Here is a 25,476-nt window from a genome sequence, read left to right on the forward strand (position 1 = left end):
TACTCATGAAAGATATAGGATGTATATTGTGCATGAATTTATCAAATAATAGTCGGGACCCTTCTCTACATTACCTTTTCAGGCTTCTCTAACGAAGAGGAAAGTAATTAAGAGGTATATATGAATTTAATCCAATATCTATGTCAAACCATGGTTCAAAGTATTGACACACTCGGTACTGAAAAATAAATCATGTATCAAGCACTTCAAAGAATCATCACATCCTAATTCTTAATGTTTAACGTATCAATTTGTTGCAAAAATGAGATTAGGAAAGATCTTAGAATTCACATCTGCGTCCCACAAGTGTCCTACAGGCCATACAACTGTGTATTGGGAACATCCCCCGTATTTAGCATTTGGAGATGTTTCCAATACACTACGTTTGGGATGTGCTGTGGGGTGCCCTCATGGGGCGCATATGTGAACTCATGATATTAGGCTGCATTTGTTTGAGGTGGAAAATCAAATGGGGTAAAGTTTATACCTCGGTTCAATTTTACATGTGTTTGGAAGGAGTATAATTTTATCCTGGAAATCGGTGTAAAACTCCACTTTGAATTCTCTTTACACCAATAATCAATGTAAAATATACATCAAAATTATCAATGTAAAACTCATTGACTTCTATCATCAAACTAAAACTCCTCTCACCCTCATGTCTCTCTCCTCCCTTATCCATCTACTCTGTTTTTCTCTCTCATTGGTGCCTCTGCTTCTTCGTTGAACATCTGGTACTAGACATTCTCTTTCTCTCTCATTCTCTATTCTCTTTCTTGCAGGTTCCATTTGTTACTGGATCTGAGTGAATGTTGCCAATCTGTCTCATATCTATATATTGAAAAATCTAAACAGAGGTTCAGCATACAGATCTCGTGATATTTTATCAATCTTATAATGTTTAGAATGTAAGAATCAATGTGACTTGGACATCGCTCCACCTCTCTGTCACCTCAGAGATTCAAATGTTCTATTCCTTCTCCCTTTCGAGCATTACATTTCCAAAACCAGTTTTCCATATATGACAAATAATTCCATCTAATTTACACCTTAGACAATCAAACATGGTCGGTATTAATTTGCAAAATCATCTAATCCCAATTTCCATCAATCATTAAACAGGTTCACATTTTTCATGTAAAATTTGAATTTACACCTCAAACAAATGCAGCCTTAAAACTTTGGAAATGTAGATTTTTCCTAATTCCATGAATTTCATACATCGGCTCATGTCAAAAGCCAATACATATGGCAAGTTGCAACTGGTTAGTTGGTAAGGTCTATAACCGTTTGTAACGGAGACTTGGGATTGAATCCCGCCTACACCAGAGTCGGAAGATGGGATATCCTGTGTAGCCCATGAAGCAAAAAAGAAAAAAAATATATATTATACCAAATATATCAATACTTTGTTTCATAGGACAAACCCCATTTCTGTGCTACTTCAATATTTTATATTTCATTAGTTTAAGGGAAAAATAACTTTATAGATTATATTGTTAACCATGAAAAGAATAATCATGTCTAAAAAACTACTTTTTATGGATATTTCTGAAAACTATTTTTGAAAATCTGGACAAACGTTGAACACAAAGAGGACCAACTGGGCATAAATTCCCATATGGAGGAAAATTCTTGTAAAGATTTTGGTCCACACTCCTTTACAACATTCTTCTTCTTTCATATTTTCTAGCAAATCAAATTATAGCTTATATGGAGGAAAATTCTTGTAAAGATTTTGGTTCACACTTACAACATTCTGCTTCTTTCATATTTTCTAGCAAATCAAGTATTAGCCTAAATGAAAATTAATAAATGTCAATATAATTAGTTAATATAGTTTTTCTTTAATCTAGTCCAAGAAGTTGATGACCTGGTAGTTGAGATGGTTATTCAGTGTCCTTTCAAATATAGAATTACAGGCCCTTAGTGGTGAGGTATAGGGGTGCAAATGGATCAGATTCTGATCGGATTTGAACTCGAATCCCATCCAAAATTAGCAAATTCGGATATTCCCTATCGGACTTTTGGATCGGATCAGATCGCAAAAAAAAATTATTTATTTGGGTTTCCGATTGAATTCAAATCACCCTCAATTTGATCCAAAAGGATTCGATCCAATTCCATCCTCTATATATATATATATATATATTATAATTTTATAAAAAGACAATTGTACCCATTTTAACATTTTGTTCTAAAATTGATATGTTGTAATTTTATTAATTAAATAAACCTAAAATTGGAAGTTTGACATCAAACATGATCGAACAAAACAAACCCTGAAATCCTTTTCTTCAATGCTTTCGTGTTTTGTTTTTGTTTTGAACCTGAAAATTGCTGAGAAGTGAAGAGTGAAAACCCTAGCCGTTGTTGTTGCTTGCCACCACAAGCCATCACCGTTCAATCTTCACCATCGCCGGTCTCGACACACTCACATCATCCAACACCAGTAATCGTTCGTCCCTCTCCAATTTATTTTTTTCCATTTTCCCTTTTTCGTTTCTAGTTCAGTAGTTCCACCGAGATCACCTTAAACCTCACATTTTTTTTTTGGTTTGTCATTTCCAGTTTCGTCGGTAATCATAGTGTTGTTTGTTGTTGCCCCCATTCTCCAAATCCTCTTTCCCACCACTAGTTGTTCAAATTCGTTGAAGCTAGGTCAGCCATAGAAGAGAGTGAGAGACAAAGACGTGAGACTATTCAATCAAATCGAATTGGATTTGTACTAGCTAACCGATGAAATGATCCAAGTCGAATTTGAACAAGAGAATATAGAATCCAACGAATTTGAATTTGAATTCAAACTTTAGGATTTTTTTTATCAAATCAAATTTGAATCTACCCTAATTTGAATCGAATCCAATCTGTTTGTAATGTCAATGAACTTTTCCTGCACCCTACTTTGTCCCACTGTTCCTCCTTGTTAATGAATCTGCTTTCCGAAAAAAAAACCTAGCTTTTTATGTTGCTGGAATACATAGGACAATATTTATTTTTAAAAAAATTTCTTTGACATGATTAATTTAGTGGGAAAATATATGATATTGAAAAGACATGATAATAATAGAGTTTTCACCAATCAGAATCTACCTTAAATTTTGATAAGTCGCACATGATTGGTTAAGACAACACATTTATGATACAGGTTAGATTGGTCAAAAAATTTTCAATATCATGTCTTTCCGGTATCATAACCAATGTTAGCTCGGCCCGGTTTAATGGAATGTTGGTTCTGAACTCCTGGTCCAACAATGAAGGTGGGCCGTGGGCCCGCATGAACCAGAGGCTCCGCAGCATCACAAAACAAACACCCTGCGTACGCTGTTTGATTCTAGATTCTATTCTCTTATTATTATTATATATATATATATATATATATATATTTTTTTTTTTTTTTGTTTTAATAAAAGGAAAGAAGAAAAAGGAAGAAAAGAAACGCTTCCCAATCCCATCTTCCGCCAACAAATATTTTCTTCTTCTTCTCTCTTTCTCCTGATTATCAACTCTAATACGGGTTCTGATTTTTCCATGAACAACACTTCGACTCTCATCGAAGCTTCCCTCTTATCCATGAAAAGAAGGTTTCCTCTTTGACGCTTTCAGAGTTTCATACAGACACAGAGATCGACCATGGGTCAGGCCTTTCGCAAGCTCTTCGATGCTTTCTTCGGCAACACCGAGATGAGGGTGCGTTCTTCTCAATTTTTTCTTCACTCTGGTCTCTCAATTTTACCTGGTTTGCTTTTTAATCATCTTTTCGCTGGCAGGTTTTAATCTATTAATTTCTTATCGTTTTTTCGATGGTTTCAAGTACTTTTATCTGGGTTGGTTTGAGGCTTCAAGTTTTTTTACTAGTTTGCATTTATTGCTGTTATCTCCTTTCCTTTTTCTTCCCTTTAAACGGGTACTTGTGAGCTTGAGTCTTTACTCTTACCTGTATGATTATGAATTTCAACTTCGTGGTAATGGGTGGGCAAGTGGGTTGGTATGTTTATGGGTGAAATTGATTTGATCTCAGGTCGTTGCTTCAATTCTCACAATGGATTTTATTTTTATGAAGCGGCAAAATTCAGCTATTTATTGGTGCATTCTGGTTATTGTCGAGTTTATTGCTGATATCCTACACCTGAAAAAATAGTTTACTGAAAAAATTTTGATCAGTTAATTGTATTATATTTGCTTGGCAATTTGCTGAACTGAAGTTGCTTCTAGGTCCGTTCATAATGATTGAATTGTGCCCTTCCTCATTTACTAATGAGAATTAAGACAAGTGTGATTTGGTAAGTCACTAATGTTTGATTGTTTGGGGTAAGAGTGAAAGGGAAGAACAGGATTCATGTAACCGACCACATAGGTTTGGGACAAGGCTTACTTGAGTTTTGTTGAATGTAATAGGCCCAGTGATTTCTGTTAAAAACATATTGATAGAAATATTTTTTTGAGAGAAATGGTAAAGAATATTGATAGCAATATTGTTTTTACCAATATCAATGATCAAAAATGAATTTATTAAGGAGCAAATGAAAAGAACAGTGGTGTCGAAGACTAACAGCAGGAACAAATGTATGATGTACACAGCATGTAACTGACAAAAAGCATATAATCATACAAGAAGGAAAAACAGTAGCAAAGCAATCCAGATGTGTTGATGTGCTCCTAGGCCTGGATCTCCTTGGAGGAGTTCAGGCCTCCCAATCCCTCCTCTTGCAAATGAGTCTGTCAAGTTATTAGCTGCTCTGCGAACCTCCTGACAAACTATTCAGGCTGCTGGCTAAAAACTTAGCCTCCTTATAAGATGTCTAAGCTGCTAAGGTCCATGTGTTGTTATTTATCAAGAAAAAGGTCCATGTGCTGACAGAGATGCTTATCCATTCACAACATGGAACCTTTTCAACCAATAGGCCATTCCTGTGTGAGAACAAGGCCAATTTTAGCCCTTGTAGCAATGCAAGCAGCTCAGCCTTCTCCTACTGGACTTGAAAAGTTCATGCAAATGGATCCTTCATAGTTTCTAAAGACACCATCTATCTTGGGCAGTCCTGATAAAAGAATATTTTTAATAATAAAATCCTTCTCCAGTTGATTTCTAGCCAGGGTGTGCTGGAGGTATCATATACAGTTTTTTAATTCATTATGAAATATGTTATTAGAGAATTACTTTTTGGTTAATTCTTTCACTTTAGGGTTTACTTACTTGATCAGTATTTTATACTATAAAACATAGGATATAAAGGCTAAAAAGGTTTTCTGAATTGGAAGGTTTTCTCATCATACAACATAAATTGTATTTATAAAATTTTTCTTTTTCATAGAAAAGTTTAGTTATGTTAGAGAGCTAAGGTGGAACCTAAGGTTATTGAGACTTGAGATCTCATAATACACAAAGTGAGTGTTCAGTATTTTTGGCTTTCTTTATAAACCAGGCTTATTATAATTTATATTAGTCATTTTCAAATGGTTCTTCACACATGCATGCATATTTAATGTATAACAATTGCTTCCATTACTGATTGATGTATGTAACTGTACTTTTGAGATTCTAAATTTTGATAAACTTCTGTGAGAAGGTTATTTTTCCATATTATAAAAATATTACCTAGGTTTCTTTTTTTTTTTAACTTTTTGAGACAGAGTGGCCATGTTTTTGTTGTGCCACATAGTCTTTTGTATTTCTCTGTTATTTTCTTCTGTAAAACTTTTTCTTTACATATCTGACTTTTCCATCCTATTGCAAGTTGCAATTCTGACAATGAAACTAGAGTTAATAATAGAAATATTCAAATTTTTGTGAAGCATGCAAATCAGTTCTAATACACAAACTCATTTTCTGATAATATTGCACTTGGGTGATGGGGATGACAAGAGAGGAACTTTCTTTTAGTACAGTTCTTGATAAAGGCTTACTCATGCTGTTTTTCTACCTCAGTCCCTAGGGGCTTGTTGCATCTTTCTATATCTGTGCATACTTTTATCTTGTTAACATTAAAAGAAAAGCTTGTAATAGGTAAAAAAGATACATAGGAGCTGCATACCTCCCTCTACAAAAGATACAAGGTATGGGCTTTTTGGCTGATTGATATACAACATATACAACTAATCTTCTCTCCTCAGCTTAGGAAACAGAAAATCAGCAAGGAATCTCTCCCGATCATTACAAAGCCTAGAGAAATTCAACACTCAAGATCTGATAAATAGAAGTATGAAGAAAGATAGTATGTTCAACCTTCCCTATGATTTGATGATTTGATCTTTGAAACTTCTTTTCTTAAAAAAATCCATTATTTCTGTCTTGAATAAACCACCAAATAGCAAAAGTAAAGTTGCAAAGGACTAAAATTAGCCCAAGCACAAGGATGGTCGGATCTGATGGTTGAAGGAAATTGTAAGGTGGTCTTCAGATGGCTGGAGAACAAAGATGTGGGTCCTTGGAGGCTGACACAGATGATCAGAGAAGCCATTGCTTTGGCATCCAATTTGAATTGCACATTCAGATGGATTCCTTGTTCAGCTAACTTAATAGATGACACTTTGGCCTAACCTGGAGTGAAGAGAGAACAATTTTTATTGGGAATACCCATAGTTTTTAAGGCGCCAAGGCGAGGCTAGGCAACAGGGGGCGCCTTGTCATCTAGTCGCCTAGTCACCTAGGTGATGTTTTTTTTTTTAAGTAAAACCATATATCCTAGGGTAGTTCCCTAGGTTCCATAACCATATTTCCTTAATAATTATCCATAATTTTCATAAGAGAGGTATAGATTTCATGTTTTAAGTTTAGAAAATCAACATTTTATGAGAAGAAAAGGAACAAAGGAAAGAAAATTCAAAAAATATAGGGGCCGAACCCCTACTTTTGTTATAGGAAAAGAAGAAAAGAAAAGGTGGAAGAAGAAGATCTGTAAGAAGAAAATGTGTTGATTAGACAAAATTTTAAGTTCTTCCCTTGCTTGGTTCAGGTTCTGAAATCTTTGAGGATTCAATTAAGGATCAAAACTTCGATATGATATGCCCGTATAGGTGTATTGTATTGTATTGTATCTTTGGCACCCCAATACACATGTTTACTGCTGTTTTCGGGAAGGGAACCCATTTTTAAAATAATATATATATTTAAAAATGAAATTGAAAACCAAAGAAATAAAAAAATAGGGGGAGTATCATTATAAGTACTGATACACCTCTGCTGATACACAGAGGTGTATCGGTAGTTTGGTACTTTGAACCATGGGTTCAATACAGCAGTTAGCAATGTTTGTGTTGATTAAACCCTAACAGATAAGAAAATAATAAAATGAAATTAGTACATAAACACATAAAATGAGTATTCTAGTTTAATAATGCCTATTTTATAATTATAATGTCAAAAAATAAAAAATATAAAAGTATTTTATAACATAGTGCACAAACCTACTTGGCGACTGGGCGAGGTGAGCCTTCAAGGGCGCCTTGTCACCTAGGCGTCGCCTTGACAACTATGGGAATACCAGAGCCTGGAATTGCTGCAAATCTGACTTAAATGAAAATTTTTGTTTCTTGGCCTTCTTTATATTCTTGTTGATGCATTGAGTTTCTGAATTAATACAATTACTAATTATTGATCAAAAAAGAAAAAGATAAAGTTGCAAAGGTAGTATTACCTTGGTATGTACCATGGGTATCCATCACATCAACTTCCAGAAATTGTGACAGGGGACATTGTAATAAATGACATTTAATTACATAAGCAGTTTAAAAATATATTGAAAATAAGAAAAGCAGAGTGTGAACTCACTACTGGATGTATCTTTCTTGTAATTATATACGAGTGCCAGATGCCAAGGGTTCTTGCTGACTTCAGTTGGAGCATCATCAAACTGTTATAAGAAGTGTCATACCATGTACCAAGTGCCAAGTGTCAGCACAATGTCCAAGCAGTGGCACGTTTAAACCCTTTAATTTCAAGGTGTCCCGATAACACTGCCCAAAGGATGTGCCATTGTTTGCTAGATCTTTCAGCAGCCAATATTCAATCAATGAAGAGAAGGAGAATAGGGTTACTTGTTGCCTTCCAAAATACTTGATGAAATGGTTCTGAACTTTGGCTTTGAACTTAATGAAGAACGTTTGAGACTGGTTCTGGCTAAATGTCAAAAGTGCAAAATAATTCTGTCATGTCCTTTTTTTATTGTTAAAAGTATGATTTTATTGATTGTAACAAAGAATGCTACATACAACGAGATTTGCTTCTCCGTTAGGCCGGCATGCACAACATAACCCCTTTCTTCACTTTAAGATATGGCTTTTCATACAATCTTCACTAATTACCCCCTAAAATAGTTGTTCCCACTTCCCAGTTTATCCCCTTATCTTGCAAGTGAATCACCTAAACTATTTATAGATCTAGAAATCCAATTAACTGACACTTGCAATTCCCTTGCTAGGTGTTTGATTTCCTTTAAAATGTGCCTGTTTTGCCATCTACCTTGGCTATCCTTCTTTAACTATACTACCACAAGTCCTTCCACCACTAACCATTGTATGTTTAATTTTTTATCTAGCCTTAGGCCTTGTAGTATAGCCATTATTTCTGCTTTCATGGAGTCCCCAAACCCTATGGGACCTGAAAATATTGCCACTACAGCCCTGTGGCAATCCCTACACACACCTCATATGCTAGAATTACCTGGGTTTCCCAAGCAACACCTATCAAAATTGAGCTTTACTTGATTTACTGGCTGACGTGCCCACTCCTTTTGGAAGTTGGTTCTGGTGGATGAAGATTGCACCACTAAAATAAATAAATATATACATATTTTACAGTACAAATATATAATTGTATGCATGTATTATGTAATAACTTGTTAATTATAAACTAGTAGTGTATAAAATAAATCAATAAATGATTTAACAACAAATCACACACACTGAATTTCAAAAGAAATGACGACTTTTGAATAACCTGCCTGGTACAAAATAATGAATAAATACATATACAGGGATTAAGAGCCCTAATTTTTTATCTTTACTTATGGCCCAAAATATGTTGCAGATACTTATAAAGGGGGTGTGATCGTTTATTTGCATCCAATAAGGTGTTTATATCTATACAACCCACCTAGTTGGTAACCTAGGCAATAGTCCTCCAAAGTGCCTAGGTAACTTGCCTAGGCAAGGCTTTGACTCCAATACTTGTATCCATTTTTATATCATCTACCTTTTTGCTTTTCTTGAAGTTGTTTCTTAGAAAATTCTGTACATTTCTTTCTTGTTTCCAACAATGTTTTGGCCATTTTCATTTTATATTCTGTGCTTGCTTTCCATGACCCTGAAACATTTTTCTTATTAATATTTCTCCATTGAGCTGGCTTAGGTTGTGATGCTTGGTTTGGATGCTGCGGGTAAGACAACCATATTATACAAACTGCACATTGGAGAAGTTTTATCAACTGTCCCAACAATAGGTAGGTTACTTTGTGTTTGGCAATTGTATTTTTGCTGCCACGAATTTGCATTTTATTTTCCAATTTCAGGACAATGCTATTGGATTGATGAATTAATCAAAATTTACTTTTGATCTGATAGGATTAATTGGATTAATATGCTATTCTAATTACAGCAAATGTTGGGGTTGAGAGGGAAGGAGTTGGAAAGAATGCAAACAATTAAGAAAAAGACATCAAATAACTTTAATTTAAATCTTCTAAGCCACTTCAACATCATCATTTAAGATTTTGGCAAAAAAGATGAGGAGACAAAGAACATTTGAATAATTACAAGAAGCCGAAAGTTGATGGGTTTATCATTGTAAATCTATAAAAGCATCCTTGTATTGCTTGTGTCCTCACTTTTTCGACCATTGATAAATCTCTTTGTTATTGATCAAAGAATTTTGGTTTGAATCTGAGAGAAGCCACTTTGTGCAACAAAGAAAAAAGCTAAATGTTAAGTCTTATAAGAGTCTTCCCCTACCAAGACCCTAGATATCCTGGACCATCATTGTGGAATGGCCCTTCATTCATAAAACAGAAGGACTATTAGCTTCAAATAGTGGTAGAAGTCATGTTGTGGGAAATGTTACCCTCTTTTAATTTATTTGCTTGATAATGTTTAGGAAATTAGAAGAATTCTTTTTGGTTCATAACAAGATCAAAGAGAATTTTTTAAAGATAAAAAAATAAGGTATAAAGAGAGAGCTTATAGGATGGGAGGACAAGAGACTAGATCATGCTGGCTCTCCCATTTACAATACAACAAACCCTTAGCCTAAGCCTCGAGAGGACCCCAATGTAGCTCTTCCCTCCCTAACCATTCTCTAGTTAATGAATCTGCTAGAGTTTTGGCTGATTCTCAGATCTATTTGAACAAGATATTCACACTTGAAGCTCATAACTTGCCTCTCTAATAATATGACAAAATCAACAGTCTGTCCCCACCATTTGTCTTCCATCCTAATCACCAATTATGAATTACCCTCCATGTCAGCCCTCATGCAGCCTAGGGTCATTAGCAAGTGTAAGCCCTGAAGAAGTGAAAATGCCTCAGCTCTAGTGGAATGTCCTATATGTCGTGAATAAACCAATGGAATCTTCCCCTTGCAGCCTCTGAGTGCTCCCTTTTATAGCTTCAAACATCTAAGATGAAGGGATTGCCACCTTAAATTTTATTAATAGAGCAACAAAATAACCTAGGAAGGGGATCTAGAAGTTTTACCCCTTGATAGAACCTGTAGAGTTCATGCAACCTGCTTAGAGCAATATGACAACATTACATGCAAACTGAAAGTGGTTATTACCCTTCTCCACATGAAGAATAAAGTCATAACCAACATAAAACTATTGACACAGATGGCAAATATGAGATCTCTCCAATAAATAAATATTGAAGTACACAAATAATGTAATATATGTAGAGATGTAGACAGGGATACTTAATTGTTTTTATATGTTTTTTATATGCAGATATATGCTCCCCATCTTTATTTGTAATTGTTTCAGGCTGCTATTCTTGTTTTCCTCTCTGTCACAATCGGCAGAGGTATTTTTGTCATTGTATCACCTTTTCACAATCGGCAGAACCTATTCATTCTGCTCTCTCTTCCTCTCATTCCTTCTTCTCTTCTCCTTCTTTTCTTCTTCTCCTCCTCTGTTCTTCTTTTCTTTTTTCTTTTCTTGAACAGATTTCGAACTAAACTTAGGACTTCTAAAACAATATTTCAAGTTGGTATCAGAGCAGGTTTAGGTTTTGGTCTCATGTATGCTTAGCCCAGCTGGCTGCATGAGACTCTATTAGGGCTGGAGTTTCAGACCTTTTTTTGCCTGATTCTTGGAGGTCGATGGAGTTTGGTTCACTGTTATAGCACTTTTTTTATTTCTGTTTTGCCCAGTTATCAGGAAGAACTAGAGATACTTGTTCGATTGAGGTTTAGGGGTTAAACCTCAGGTTGAAGGTGGCACTCAATATTTTCTGGGTAGTTTTTTTATTTGTTTAGAGATCGACTGCAAACATCAGAGATACTTGTTTGATTGTGTTCTCTTCTGATTTCTAGGGTTTTTCCTTGTTGGAACAACCAGTTTTGTGTTGTGTCTGATTGGTTACAGCTTGACTGCTGATTTTTTAAAAAGAAATCATTTCTTTTTATCAGAAAAGAACCGAGAAGTGTGATATCTTGTTCGGTCCAGCATGGAGAATATTGGAAATGAGTTTAAATCAATCAGGGAAGAACTTGTAGGGGCTGGTAGTGTGACAGACAGCAACTCCTTCCAGATTACGACCATCAAGTTTGATGGAGCAAACTATCTTGAGTGGGATCAATCTGCAATGATGGCCATTGGAAGAAGGGGTAAGTTAGGGTATGTAAATGGTGACACTAAGATGCCAGCCATGGAAGACCCTTCCTATGCAAAGTGGGTTCAAGAAATTTACCTAGTCTTGACTTGGCTTTGCAACTCAATGCAGCCTCATATCAGTAGAAACTATCTTTGGGCAAAGACTGCTAAAGACATTTGGGATAATATGAAGGAAACTTACTTTCAGCCCCTTGATGTAGCAAGGGCCTATGAGCTGAAAATTGAAGTGGCAAATCTGAAATAGGGGAGAAACCTGTTTTGATTTAATTCTCAACTTTGAAGTCTCTATGGCATGAAATTGATCACTTGGAAACAATTGAATTGGAAAGTCAAAAGGATGCAACAACATATAACAAATTAGTGGAAAGAAATAGGGTTTTTGAATTCCTTGCAGGGCTAAATTCTGAATATGATATTGTGAGACAACAACAATTTACTAGGGAAAGCGTTTCCTTGTCTCAAGCATATTCTTTAGTGTGTAGTGAGGAGAGTAGAAGGAAAGTTATGTTACACAATTCCCAAATTGAATAAGCTTTAGCAACTATGAAGTTGAAGCATTATAGTGATGAGGAGAGAGAGGTAAGAAAGGAAGAAAAAATGGAGGTCATTTGTGACTATTGCAAGAAACCTTGACACACTAAAGAGACTTGTTGGAAGTTTTATCTTCAGTTGGCACCTTCAAGAGTTAAGAATAAGAAGGGAAGCACAAATGTTGCCACTGCTATAGATGTTTCACCCTCTACTGGAGCTAGATCTACTTCCTTGGATGCCTTGGCTACTGCCAGGGAAGCCTTGACACAGTTGAAGAATGAAGCTGGCATTATTGGACCATCCCAGTCTACCTCTGGTCCTTCTACCTCTACTTCAGCTTTTGCTCACTCAAGTACAAGAGCTACTGCTTGTCATGCCTCAACTCCAGGTAACACTGGTCTTGTTTGGATAGTAGATTCGGGTAGCCTCTGACCATATGACCAGTTTTGCCTCATTGTTTTCTTCTTATCATTTGTCCTTTGGTAGAGGCACCCTTTCCTTATCATCAGCTTTACATGTGCCCAAACTTAGTACTAACCTTCTTTTTGTTAGTAGCATTACTAAAGTCAAAATTATTCAGTGGCCTTTTTCCTATCATTGTGTTTTCCAGGATCTAGTGACAAAGAAGGTGATTAGATTGGCCATTAAGCGAATGGGATCTACTTTCTTGAGCATCCACCTAGAAGAAATAAAGGTGTTGGAAAGTCTTTCGTCTCTCAGTTTGTGAGTTAGATTATGCTCTGGCATAATTGGTTAGGTCATTTGACTTTTTGGTCTTCAAGGAATCCTTTTCCTACTTTGTTTGAATCAATCCAAGTGTTTGGTCTAAAGTGTGAAAGTTGTGAGTTGGCAAAACATTGTAGATCAATCTATACTTTGAGTAATAAAAGAAGCATTGTTCCTTTTGAAATTGTGCATACTGATGCTTGGGGACCATATCATATCACTGCTATGGGGGGATACAAGTATTTTTTGTTATTTGTTGATGATTATTCTTGTTTCTCTTGGGTTTATCTTATGCATTCCCGTTATGAGGTCCCTATTTTGACCCGTGCTTTTCACCAAATGGTTCTCACTCAATTTGGGTTTAGAATCAAAGCTTTCAGATTTGGTAATGCCAAGGAGTACTTCACTAAATCATTGAACTCGTACTTCCTTGAATATGGGGTTATTCATTAGAGAACCTGTCCTCGTACCCCTCAGCAAAATGGGGTAGCTGAGAGAAAGAACAGTCACATCCTTGAGGTTACAAGAAGCATTATGCTAAATTCAAATGTCCCTATACATTTTTGGGGGGATGCAATTCATATGGCTGTGTATCTCATTAATTGAATTCCTTCTTGTGTACTAGGTATGAAAGCTCCTTTCACTTTATTATACCCTGAAAAAGACTTGTTTACCATTCATCTTAAAGTCTTTGGGTGCACATGTTTTGTTCAGATTTTGGGGCCTAATCATTCTAAATTTGATCCTAAAGCCTCCAAATGCATTTTTCTCAGTTATGCACAAAATCAAAATGAATATTGCTGTTATGATCCAACTTCTGGTTCTTAGTTTATGTCTACGGATGTTACATTTTTTGAGAATGTTCCTTATTATATAGGAGTTTCATCTCAGGGGGAGAGATATGAGAGAGGTGTGTTTGTTCTTGAAGTTCCTCTTCCTATCCTTGTTCTCGAAAAGGAATTGTGTCAGGAGGATCATTGTTATAAATGTAAGGAGTTGAGGGTTTTCCATAGGAGGTGGAGGTAAGTTAATTTTGGTTCTCTTGTTCAGCCCAGGCCAGTTCTAGTTTCCTCTACAGTAGGATCTAGTTACTACAACTTCACCTTCCACTCTTCAGACTACCATCACGGAGCCATTGCCTTCTACTGATGATCTTGACCTTCCCATTGCAGTTTGTAAGAGGAAACAAAGATGTATCACATCCACTGCTAATTGCATATCACAATTTCTCTCATATGACCACCTTTCACCATCCTATAAATCCTATTTGGCATCCATTTCTGCTATATCCATTCCTAAAACTATGTAGGAAGCTCTCTCTGTATCTAAGTGGAAGGATGCAATGGAGGAAATGAATGCACTCATTAAAAATGAGACATGGAAGCTAGTGGATCAACTTGAAGGAAAGAAACCAGTTGGGTGCAAATGGGTGTTCGCTGTGAAGCATAATGCAAATGGATAAGTTGAAAGATATAAAGCCCATCTTGTTGCAAAGGGTTACACACAACCCTATGGAATTGATTACTTTGAGACTTTTGCACCAGTTGTTAAGATGAACACTATCCGTGTTCTGTTATCATTAGTTGCAAACTTTTCATAGCACATATTCCAAATGGATGTCAAAAATGCTTTTCTCAATGGTGTTTTGCAGGAAGAAGTGTATATGGAGTTACCTCCCAGTTTTTATGATGCAAATGCAAGCAAGAAAGTTTGTAGACTCAAGAAGGCATTGTATGATTTAAAGCAATCTCCAAGGGCTTGGTTTGGTAGGTTTAGACATGATTTAGAGAAATTTGGGTATATGTAGGTTCACTCAGACCACACATTTTTCATCAACAGGGGTGGTTCCTCCTTGGCACTCCTTGATGTATATGTGGATGATATTGTGGTAACAGGCAATGATGTTGATGAGATTAATTCCCTAAAACAATTACTTCACAAAGAGTTTGAGGTGAAAGATTTTGGTCATCTCTAATATTTTCTGGGAATTGAGGTGGCTAGATCTAAGCATGGTATTTTCATTTCTCAGAGGAAATATGTCCTTGTCCTTTTGGAGGAAACGGGAAAATTGGGGGTTAAACCTACAGATACTCCCATTGAATTGAATCATAAGATAAGTGTAGAAGAAGGTGAACTCCTTGATGAAAAGACCATGTATCAACGACTGGTTGGGAAACTCCTTTATCTCTCTGACTTGGCCTGACATTTCTTATGCTGTCAGTGTTGTTAGTCAGTACATGCATTCTCCAAGAACCACTCATTTGTTGGCTATTGAGAGGATCCTAGCATATCTCAAGATGTGTCTAGGTTGCAGAATACTCTTCAAGAATAATGGCCATATAAAGATTGAGGTGCACACTAATGCGGATTGGGCTAGATGTGTAGATGATAGGAAGTCTACCTCTGGGTACTGTGCCTTTGTTGGAGGAAATTTAGTTTCATGACGAAGTAAGAAACAAAATGTAGTTGCTTGTTCAAGTGCTGAAGCAGAATACAGATATCTATGGTTGTGATCTTTACTTGAAGAACTTGGAATTGAGCATGAGAAGCCCTTAATGTTGTATTTTGACAATCAATCTGCTATTAATATTGCCCATAACCCAATACAACATGATAGGACAAAACCCGTTGAGGTAGATCAACACTTTATTAGGGAGAGAGTTGCCTCCCAAGGAGTGTGCTTGCCATATATTGCCTCTGATATGCAGCTTGCTGATTTCTTCACCAAGACAGTCACTAAAGTCAGGATGGAAACAGATTTACGCAAGTTGGGGATGCTCAATATTTATTCCCAACTTGAGGGGCAGTGTAGAGATGTAGACAGGGATACTTAATTGTTTTTATATGTTTTTATATGCAGATATATGCTCTCCATCTTTATTTGTAATTGTTTCAGGCTGTTGTTCTTGTTTTTCTCTCTATCACAGTTGACAGGGGTATTTTTGTCATTGTATTACCTTTTTCTTAAGTAATATAAAAGCCAAGGGGGCAACAGAACCTATTCATTCTACTCTCTCTTCGTCTCATTCCTTCTTCTCTTCTCCTTCTTTTCTTCTTCTTCTCCTCTGTTCTTCTTCTTTTCTCTTTTCTTTTCTTGAACAGATTTCAATCTAAACCTAGGACTGTTACAGCAATATTTCAAGCAAGGGCGGAGCCAAGTATAAAGTTGGGGGGTCCTTGGCCCCCCCAAACATTTTGTTAAAACCAGACCTTTGTGTAGTAACACATTAATAAAGTGGGTCCTAGCTACCCCCCTCCCCCCCAAAAAAAAATAATAAATAAATAAATAAATAACAAAACAAAACAAAAGGTCCCATTAAAATGTTAAGGAGTGCTCTCTAATGCCCCTCCACTTAACTCCCAAAATTATAAAAAAAGACATTGTTTTATTTTTCTTTCATAAAAACCCATAATAGACCCAAAACCTCCTACACTATTTCTCTCCAAGCCCTATCTATTCTCTATCTCATTTTCTTGTTTTTGCCAAGAAATCAGACCATAGGAAAAATTAAGTCAATTACATTGAGAATGTATACAGGATTTGGGACTTGCCACAAAGCCTATGACCAATAGATATACTTAACATAATTTTTTTATTACCATAAACCAAAAAAATATCTATATAACTTAGCCCCCCAAAAGAAAGTTCCTGGCTCTACCACTGATTTCAAGTATATATAATAAAACAAGAAACTGAAGGAAATCCTTTTAGATGAAATTGTTGACCCCTAGAATTTCCAATAGAGAAACCCTTGCAAGAGAATTTTTGATAGAAAACATTTTGGTGAAATTGGTATATTAGGTAAAGTCCATGAAGATATTTCACCCATTCTCTTCAGAAGATATTGTTCAGGAAGACTGTCTCTTCATAAGATATGATGCTGGCAACACTTTATTGAGGTGGATCAACACTTTATTAGGAGTGATTTTAGTGGACTACTGCCATGCAGACAAGAAAAAATCAGCATCGTAAGTACTATAATTGAATTTCTGTTATCTCACCAGCACTTCATTAAATTAAATTTTGATGATTGTTGTTTGGGCAATGTAAGAGGCGTAAGCCTCCCAAATACAATGAGGAGGAGGGAGGAGGAAGAAGAGAAAGAAAAATCTCATTTTTCTTTATTTTTAATAAAAATATTTTATATTAAGAAAAATGAAGATGCATAGCACTACTTGAAGGGGGGGGGGGTCTTTCTTTCCCCTTATCTTCCCTTCCCTTTTCTTTTCTTTCTTTTTCTCTTTTTTTTTTTCTTCTTTCATTCTTTTTCTCCCCCTTCCCTTTCTTTTTCTTTCATTTCCTTTTCTTTTTTCTTATTTTTTCTGTCTTTTTACATGAGGTGTGCATGAGGCGCATGAGGCATACGCATGCCTCATGAAAAAAATGTATGAGGCGTACACCTATAGCACGCCTCATGAAAAAAACGTACGAGGCATACACCTCTTGCACCTAAGGCGTACGCCTTGGAGGTGTCAGCGCCCCTGGCATATGCCTTAGGGCATTTTGGGGGCGCCTCACCTGGAGGTGCGCCTCCAGGTGTACGCCTCCCACGCCTTTTAAAACACTGCGTAGGACTGTAAGGCAAAAGTGGAGTTGAGTCTATAGGAACATTCAAGGAAATATTATTTCCTGTTTCAAAAAAAAAATTCAAGGAAATATTATTTCCATGTTTCATATTACAATGCAATTCAATACTTTACCATTATTTCCATGTTTTATGGGCCTATAGGTTATAGGAATTCTACAAGGGCAAATAGTTCACTGTTTTTCAGGGGTTGAGCTTGGAAAAAAATTCTTGGTTATAGGATTCATTGGTGGAAGGGATTCAAGGGTAGTTATACACTGGCTCAAAAACAACAAAAATACTTCTTGGGAAACAGACACATAGAGAAACTTTAGAGTTGGTTAGGGAATTGCAGGCAACTTTCATTTGGATTCAGAGGTCAGCCAATAGCTTAGCTGAGGCATTAGCTAAGAAGGGGGTTAACCAAAGAGTTCTGTTCTGGGAGGTCATCCCCCATGAGAGTCAATAGCGTATCTAAATTCGGGAAAGGTAGGAGGGGCTGGCCTAACTTTGTTTTTTTTTATAACAGTGAAAAATTTTATTGGTTATGAGAAAAGAAATGTATTTACAGATGAATGCATATCTAGCTGTTAGGCTAGCCACAGCTACCTAATCCCTTTTCTGTTAATTGCAGTGAACTAAGTTATCAACCCAACATACAGTTGCTCCCTATTAGCTCCTTTCCTAGCATCAGCTACTCCATTTTCTGCACTTTGTTGGGTTGGGTGCTGAAAATTTTTATTTTGGGCATCCACAGTGGAATTTTTTGATATATCCTTGGCGGACTATATGTCCTGGGGAGGGATGAATGATACTGGTGGAGTTTCCCTCTTGAATAAAAGGGTAACATTTTTGTAAGAATACTTGCTGCATACTTAATGTAGTTATTGATTGATCAGGCTCTTTAAAGAATATTTGCTGCATACTCTTTAAAGAACTAAAGAGTTATTTTTTTTTATCAATAACAACATTTCATTACTTAATCACAAAAGAACTACAGAGAGGAAGATAAACTTTCTTATCTTCCAAAGGGAGCAAAACACTCCTAAGAACAAAAAGGAAAAATTACACTTGTGCCCAAAACATTGATTCCCTCACGACTCCTTGCTTAGCTAATCCATCCGCAAAGGAGTTAGCTGACCTTAACTTCCATCTCCTGAACCAGCCACCTAATCTTTCTCGTCTCATTACTTCATCCATAGACTGCTATTTTCTTTATTCAGCCACCCTACCACCACCTCTGAATCCCCTTCAATGAAGAGTTTTCTTATATTCATTTCCTTGGCTCTTTGAACTCTTTCCAAAACTGCAAGTATTTCAGCCCTGAGAGAGTCACCCACCCCAATTGGGCCGGAGAACATGGCAGTGACAAGCCTATTAACACACCTCCAATCCCCGATTGTCCAGGATTCCTCCTACTGCTTCCATCGAAGTTCAGTTTTAAGAAGCCAGCTGGTGGGGGAGTCCAGGACACACACAAGATTGCTTTGGACTGTAAACAGCTCAGGCGATTTCATCCACTGAGTAACCCTTATGTGAATCAAATCTCTCAGTTCTTAAATACTTTTTTCTACCTCAGAAAAGATTCTGGAATTCCTTTCCTCTCATAGGGCCCAACGAACTGCAGCTCTCAAACATCTCCACATGGTCCTTCCCCTTTTCCAACGGCACCTGAAGAAAGAAGGGGAGAAGAGGCTTTGCAAATTTGAAGGAGGATTCCAGCTACACCCAAAAAGGGAAAGAGCCCACCCCCAAATGGACTTAGCAAGCCGGCAAGTCACCAATAGGTGAAAACCAGTCTCCCCCTCCGCTTTACAAAGAACACATCAGTAAGTGGATAAATAAGTCTTGGGTCTTTTCTTTTGGAGCAGATCACCAGTGTTGATTCTTTCCAGATAGGCTTCCCAACAAAAACTACCAACTCTAGAGGGAATAGGTCTGCACCAAACCTCCTTAACCGGGAAGGGAGGGCCAACAGGACTAGGAGGCTGACTTGGGACTTTGAAAAAAGAGTTCTTTTTACCCTCTAGGGTAAAAGGGAACATTTTCAGTTATCTCGTAAATTATTTCCCCTAGGTTGGGTTTTCAAGTATTATTGATGCTAGATAGTTTTATTTTGCGGCAGAATCATCATCATTTAAAGCATAATATTGATTGTGTTATTATTTTTTCTGGTTTTATGCAGGTTTCAATGTAGAGAAAGTTCAGTATAAGAATGTGATTTTCACAGTGTGGGACGTAGGTGGACAGGAGAAACTTAGGCCACTATGGAGGCATTACTTTAATAACACAGATGGACTGGTAATGATTAACAATCTTATATATCGCAATGGGGATTCTTGCTGGTTGTTTCAGTTAATGCTACTGGTTTTAATATCTTGGTAGCTTCTCTTAATGTATCTGTGCTTCTGTGATAGCTGCTAATTCTCTTTTGTCTCAAACTGAAGCTGTAATTGTATATATTGTTTGCAAAAAGCTAATAATTGTAATAACATTTTGTCTTGCTCACTTTGTGTATGCAAAGTAGTTTTTTATGCTTTTCTCTCTTGATTTTTTTTTTTTTTGGGTGGGGGGGGGGCGGGGTTGGTTGGTGACTTGGGTTTATACTTTATTGATATATTCTGCATTGCAGATCTATGTTGTTGATTCATTGGACAGGGAAAGAATTGGAAAAGCAAAGTTAGAGTTTCAGGTTCTATTTTCTTCATTATTATTCTAATTTTGGTTTTTCTGACTCTGACCATAGTTTCTTACTTGGCCTATTTATTTTATTTCAGGCTATCATCAGTGATCCCTTCATGTTGAACAGCGTCATCTTGGTTTTCGCAAATAAACAGGACATGGTCTGTTCAGATAATTGCTTGTTTTTTTTTTTTTTTTTTTTTTTTCATTTTTAAAATCAATTGCTTTTCAATCACACAGACAACAAAGTACACTTGTGCATGCACATTCAGATAAACAACAATCATGCATAGCTATGTCCTTAAACACAACTTGCATGCTAAATGCAGCTCATGCATGTCATTCACTGCCTTATAGACTATATATTTCTCCTCAGGTTTAGAGCTGTCTGTGCTATCCAATTGTTTGAACTTCAGTCTCCATTGACTTCTGTTTCAGTTATTTCCTTCCCCCACCCCTCCCCAAGTGGTTGCATGCGCTTGCTTTCTGCCCTAGACAGACAAACGTCTAGAATGTTGGTGCTTTTTCTGGATTTTTGAAACCAGTGCAGCCAGATAGCTCATCAAAGGTCTTCTTGAACATTCAAATGTGACAAAGACAAACAGTTCAATATTATAAGCCTTAGAACTCCTAGAGTAAGTAGACAAGGATCATGTCCCATTGGAAGTGAAGAGATGGCATTTACCTCCTTGTAGTTGAAGTGGTCTCTAAGTAACCAAAGCATGGAGATGAGTAGATGACATTCTTTTTGGTCTTTACCAAAATGAAAATTCTGTGTAACCCATGGGTTTGTAAAAACTACATATTTAACCTATGAGGTTGAAAATTCTACTTTTTTTTGGTAATTAAAAGATAACCTTATCCCTTAAGAGAAAAGAATGAATTATAAACAAACTTTCAAGAAGTCCCACTGACTGGCTGCAGATGGTGCTGATCACAGCTGCAGGAATAGTTCTCCATACACTTTTAGCCAACTTGGATAGGGCTTTGAGATCCCAACACCATAGCAGATCCAACACTGTACTTGGCATGGCCCAGGATAAACCCACAGAAGATAAGAAATGTCTCCATAAAGAAATAGAAACAGAACAGTGTAAAAACAAATGATTATTTTCCTCTTCCTGTTGACCACATAACACACAATGTAACTCTTGAATCTGCATTCCTCTTCTCACCAGATTCTTCTTGGTCAGGCATCTATTATCCAAGACAGCCGCCCAAACTAAAGCATTTACTTTGGTGGGGGCTATCAAATTCCAGATAACAGCAGCAGGAAATTCAGGCCTGTCTCCCTCTAACAAGTTTCTGGCAAAGGACCTCACTGAAAATATTCCATCTACACTCCAGTTCCCTCACTTGATTGATTTCCCAATCCTGAAAATTTCTTCCGAACATGGGGCTCCAAATGATGATATTATTTGAGACTTCATAGCACTCTGCCACCAATGCTTCCTGATTGTCTGCAAGAAGAAACAATTGGGGGAACATCTCTGCCAATGGCCTTTCAGTACATCACTTGTCCTTCCAAAAGCTTAAACGCTGCCCATTTCCCAACGTCAGAGCCAGACCTCTACTCAGCAAGGGATAAATGTCCATGATCTTCTTCCAAAGAGAGCACCCCAAGGAAGTGACATTAGAACTGGTTACCCAGTCCCTCTATCAGTGTCATATTTAGCTGCTACCAGTTTCCTCCACCAGCTTTCCTTCTCTTTTCCAAATCTCCAGATCCAAATACCTAGAAGAGTTTTGTTAACTTTTCAGCTTTCTGATCCCCAAACCTCCTTTTTCTTTTGGGGAACATACTTGGTCCCAACTGACCAAGTGAATTCTCTTTTCCTCATCCCACCTTTCCTCCAAAAAGTAAATAAATAAATGCAAGAAAATAGTAGAAAATATACTTAAAAATAATTTGTAAGTTACGAACTTTGATACCTTATCAGATTTCTAAGCACACCATATGGCAGAATGTCAAATGCTACTGTTTTTGTTGATGCTTGCTTGGAAATGGAATGTCATCAATAATTCATTTTATAAACCTTTATCGGTATCATCAGAATGTTACCAAATGCCATTTCAAGTTTCAAATTTTGGCATGGTACCCCAACCTTGGCCATTAGACCAATTAATATTAAGGTGTTCTAGTGATTAGGAGTGCAACTTGAGTTGGGTTGAGAAATTGTTAAATTTTAAATGGCCTCAAGCCAGAGTTGAAATTCTTTGGGGAACATACTTGGTCCCAACTGACCAAGTGAATTCTCTTTTCCTCATCCCACCTTTCCTCCCAAAAATAAATAAATAAATGCAAAAAAATAGTAGAAAATATACTTAAAAATAATTTGTAAGTTGCGAACTTTGATACCTTATCAGATTTCTAAGCACACCATATGGCAGAATGTTAAATGCTACTGTTTTTGTTGATGCTTGCTTGGAAATGGAATGCCATCAATAATTCATTTTATAAACCTTTATCGGTATCATCAGAATGTCACCAAATGCCATTTCAAGTTTCAAATTTTGGCATGGTACCCCAACCTTGGCCATTAGACCAATTAATATTACGGTGTTCTAGTGATTAGGAGTGCAACTTGAGTTGGGTTGAGAAATTGTTAAATTTTAAATGGCCTCAAGCCGGAGTTGAAATTCTTTGCATCTGGCAACCCAAACTTGCACTCCTAGTGGTGCTGGTAGATGCTAATCTATGTTATGCAAGAAAGAATGAAAGAAAAAAAGAAGGCAAAAGCATAAGTTAACGTTTATATTTATAGGGTATTGAGGAGAGGATCTGTCCTTAAGCCATGCATAGCTTGTTGATTTACATGAATTAACAAAATGGTGCACAATGAACATGGTATATGAACACATAAAATTGTGACTTTGGTGAAGGTTTCCAGTGTTAAAGTGTGCATAATTTCATTTTTCTCTTCCTGTTAAGAAAGGAGCAATGACCCCTATGGAGGTGTGCGAAGGGTTGGGACTCTATGATATCAAGAACAGAAGATGGCATATCCAGGGAACTTGTGCTCTCAGAGGAGATGGCCTTTACGAGGGTTTGGACTGGTTAGCTGGAACACTCAAGGAATTAAAAGCCAGTGGACGCTCCACTTCAGTGGGCACCTCTTCTTTCTAAACCACCCAGGCAAGCTTTCCAGAGTATTTGTTATTTTTCCTGCATAAGATTGGCAATAGGCCAATGGCAACCTCTTCTCGCATATTTTCTTACCTACCACATCTCTCTGCAGGTTCATCTCAAGTTCAAGTTGTTTTGCCTTAAGATGACTGGGTAACAGGAGTTTCAACCAAGTCGTACCAGAAAATTGCAGGACTTAATTTTGTAATTGCGTTCAAAGCTAAAGTTCTATTATTACACTCCTGGCTTTCTGATATTGTCAAAGCTATGTTGTTATTTTATGACATAGAAACATCAGCATATGCAGCCAAAAAAAAAAAATTCAAGATGTGGGGCCTACAAATTTGTGAAGTTTAATTGAACTTTGTTGAACTTATGCCTGGAGTGTTGCCTGTAATACTTCCTGTATACTACTGGGGAATGGATGAGAATGTTAATATGGTTCCTTTGTCCTTTGCCTGGCCGTGGAATATGAAGTGTGTTTTACGATAGCAGTAGGTATTTATTAGAAGTTTGCTTTGTTTTGCAGTTTTTGTTGAGCTAGGAAGATATCCACATTTGAGAAAACACTGGCTGTTTGCATTTCACAACTCACAAGCAGGTTCCATGATGCTTTGGATTTCAGTCTGGTATATGCCGCATTGAATTGTAATTGTTCAACTCGGGCATTATTTAAAAAAAAAAAGTCCATTCCATCTAAAAAGGTGAATGGTTGATTGAATGGTGTAGATTGATTTAATCAATAGGGCAAACTATGTTTCACCGGATATATGCTTTAGGAATTTACGATATATACAACCCAATACAACCTCTGAGTCTCAGATAATCCAAAGATCTGGTAGGCAAGGTTCAAAATATCGATACGCCTGATATGTTGGTTTAAAATATCGCTGGTTTGGGCAATATTGGTACTTTTTTTTTTATTTTTTTTAAAACGGTTTTTAGGGGGCCGGTTTAAGGTTCTTTTACCCCCTGAACCAGTCAGAACCCCGATACACTCTCTGTAGAGGCGTATTGGGGAGCTCCCGGAACGATATATATCGGCCAATACGGGCTTATACGTGTTGATACTTTGAACCTTGCTGATATGAACTAGGGCCGCAAATTGTATCCAATTGTCCAAATTTAAATTCATATTGATCCCATTAAGGGTGATTCCAAGCGATCAAATATGGAACCACACCTATCCAATCCGATATATTTCAATTAAAACATATATACTCTAGTAAAATTTTGTATTGCATGTATTAGTAGAGTTGGTTATAATGGTAATTTGGTATGTTTTTATTAAATTGTAATAGGTTTTAGTTTCAAGTAATTTTAATTCATTTTGATCTTGAAATATAATACATAGTATTATAATTTGATGGTTTTAGTTTAATTTGTTTATTCTATTTATTCAATGTTCATTTACAGTCGAGATTCGATTCCAAGCTGATATAAATCCAATAGATAAGATCCAATTCGACTCCTGATGGGAAATAAATCAAGTTTGGATCTATCCACATATTTCATCCGTTTTGCAGCCGTGGGAAAAACTCTTGACATATATGATCCATCAGTGGCCTGTAAAGAAGAAACAGGCCCACTAAATGGCCTACATAAAAAGAGGCCCATTTAGTGGTGGGCCACGATCCACTTAATAATAAGGGTAATTTTATTATAAGATTTCGTTAAGATGACGAAAAATAAGACCTATTTTTGTAAAACTGCATATTCCGTTGCCGGGAATTGAACCCGGGTCTCCTGGGTGAAAGCCAGATATCCTAACCGCTGGACGACAACGGAATTGTGATCAAATGAAACACTGAAATATATAACTACCCATTGAAAGACTGGAATACAGAATTTATGATGCCATTGGGCCACTGGCTGCTCTCGTGTTCAACCCATCATCGCTCCGCCGGAATCCACAGCACTGGAAGGTGGATGAGAAATGGTGAGGGATAGAGAAGGCAACAAAAGCCAAGTAGCACGTTGAAGATGAAAGCAATGATGAGGGGTAGAGAAGCCATGGAAG

At 36.8% G+C, this 25,476-nt stretch overlaps 1 protein-coding gene and 1 non-coding gene across 2 annotated transcripts; one reads left to right on the plus strand and one right to left on the minus strand.

The window, feature by feature from the left end:
* The first annotated feature begins 3,336 nt into the window (after positions 1–3,336).
* LOC104612841 (uncharacterized) lies at positions 3,337–23,908 on the plus strand. The gene is made up of 7 exons (XM_010280434.3): positions 3,337–3,690; positions 9,350–9,440; positions 19,833–19,948; positions 20,280–20,339; positions 20,425–20,490; positions 23,262–23,465; positions 23,569–23,908. The coding sequence occupies exons 1-6, from the start codon at positions 3,634–3,636 to the stop codon at positions 23,454–23,456; spliced, it is 585 nt and encodes a 194-aa protein (XP_010278736.1). The 5' UTR covers positions 3,337–3,633; the 3' UTR covers positions 23,457–23,465; positions 23,569–23,908.
* A 1,264-nt stretch (positions 23,909–25,172) lies between these two features.
* On the minus strand, positions 25,173–25,244 carry TRNAE-UUC (transfer RNA glutamic acid (anticodon UUC)). Its single transcript has one exon. It is a non-coding gene; the product is annotated as a tRNA-Glu (tRNA).
* Positions 25,245–25,476: the final 232 nt, after the last annotated feature.

The sequence above is a fragment of the Nelumbo nucifera genome, chromosome 3 (assembly GCF_055504915.1).
Source record: "Nelumbo nucifera cultivar China Antique chromosome 3, China Antique-T2T, whole genome shotgun sequence".
Lineage (NCBI taxonomy): Eukaryota > Viridiplantae > Streptophyta > Magnoliopsida > Proteales > Nelumbonaceae > Nelumbo > Nelumbo nucifera.

What these genes read in the sequence shown, in the direction of transcription:
- LOC104612841 (XM_010280434.3), top strand. Translation starts at nt 3,634, where the DNA reads ATGGGTCAGGCCTTTCGCAAGCTCTTCGATGCTTTCTTCGGCAACACC. An exon ending in ATCAACTGTCCCAACAATAG is followed by an intron (nt 9,441 to 19,832) that starts GTAGGTTACTTT and finishes GGTTTTATGCAG; the next exon opens with GTTTCAATGTAGAGAAAGTT. An exon ending in TCGCAAATAAACAGGACATG is followed by an intron (nt 20,491 to 23,261) that starts GTCTGTTCAGAT and finishes CTTCCTGTTAAG; the next exon opens with AAAGGAGCAATGACCCCTAT.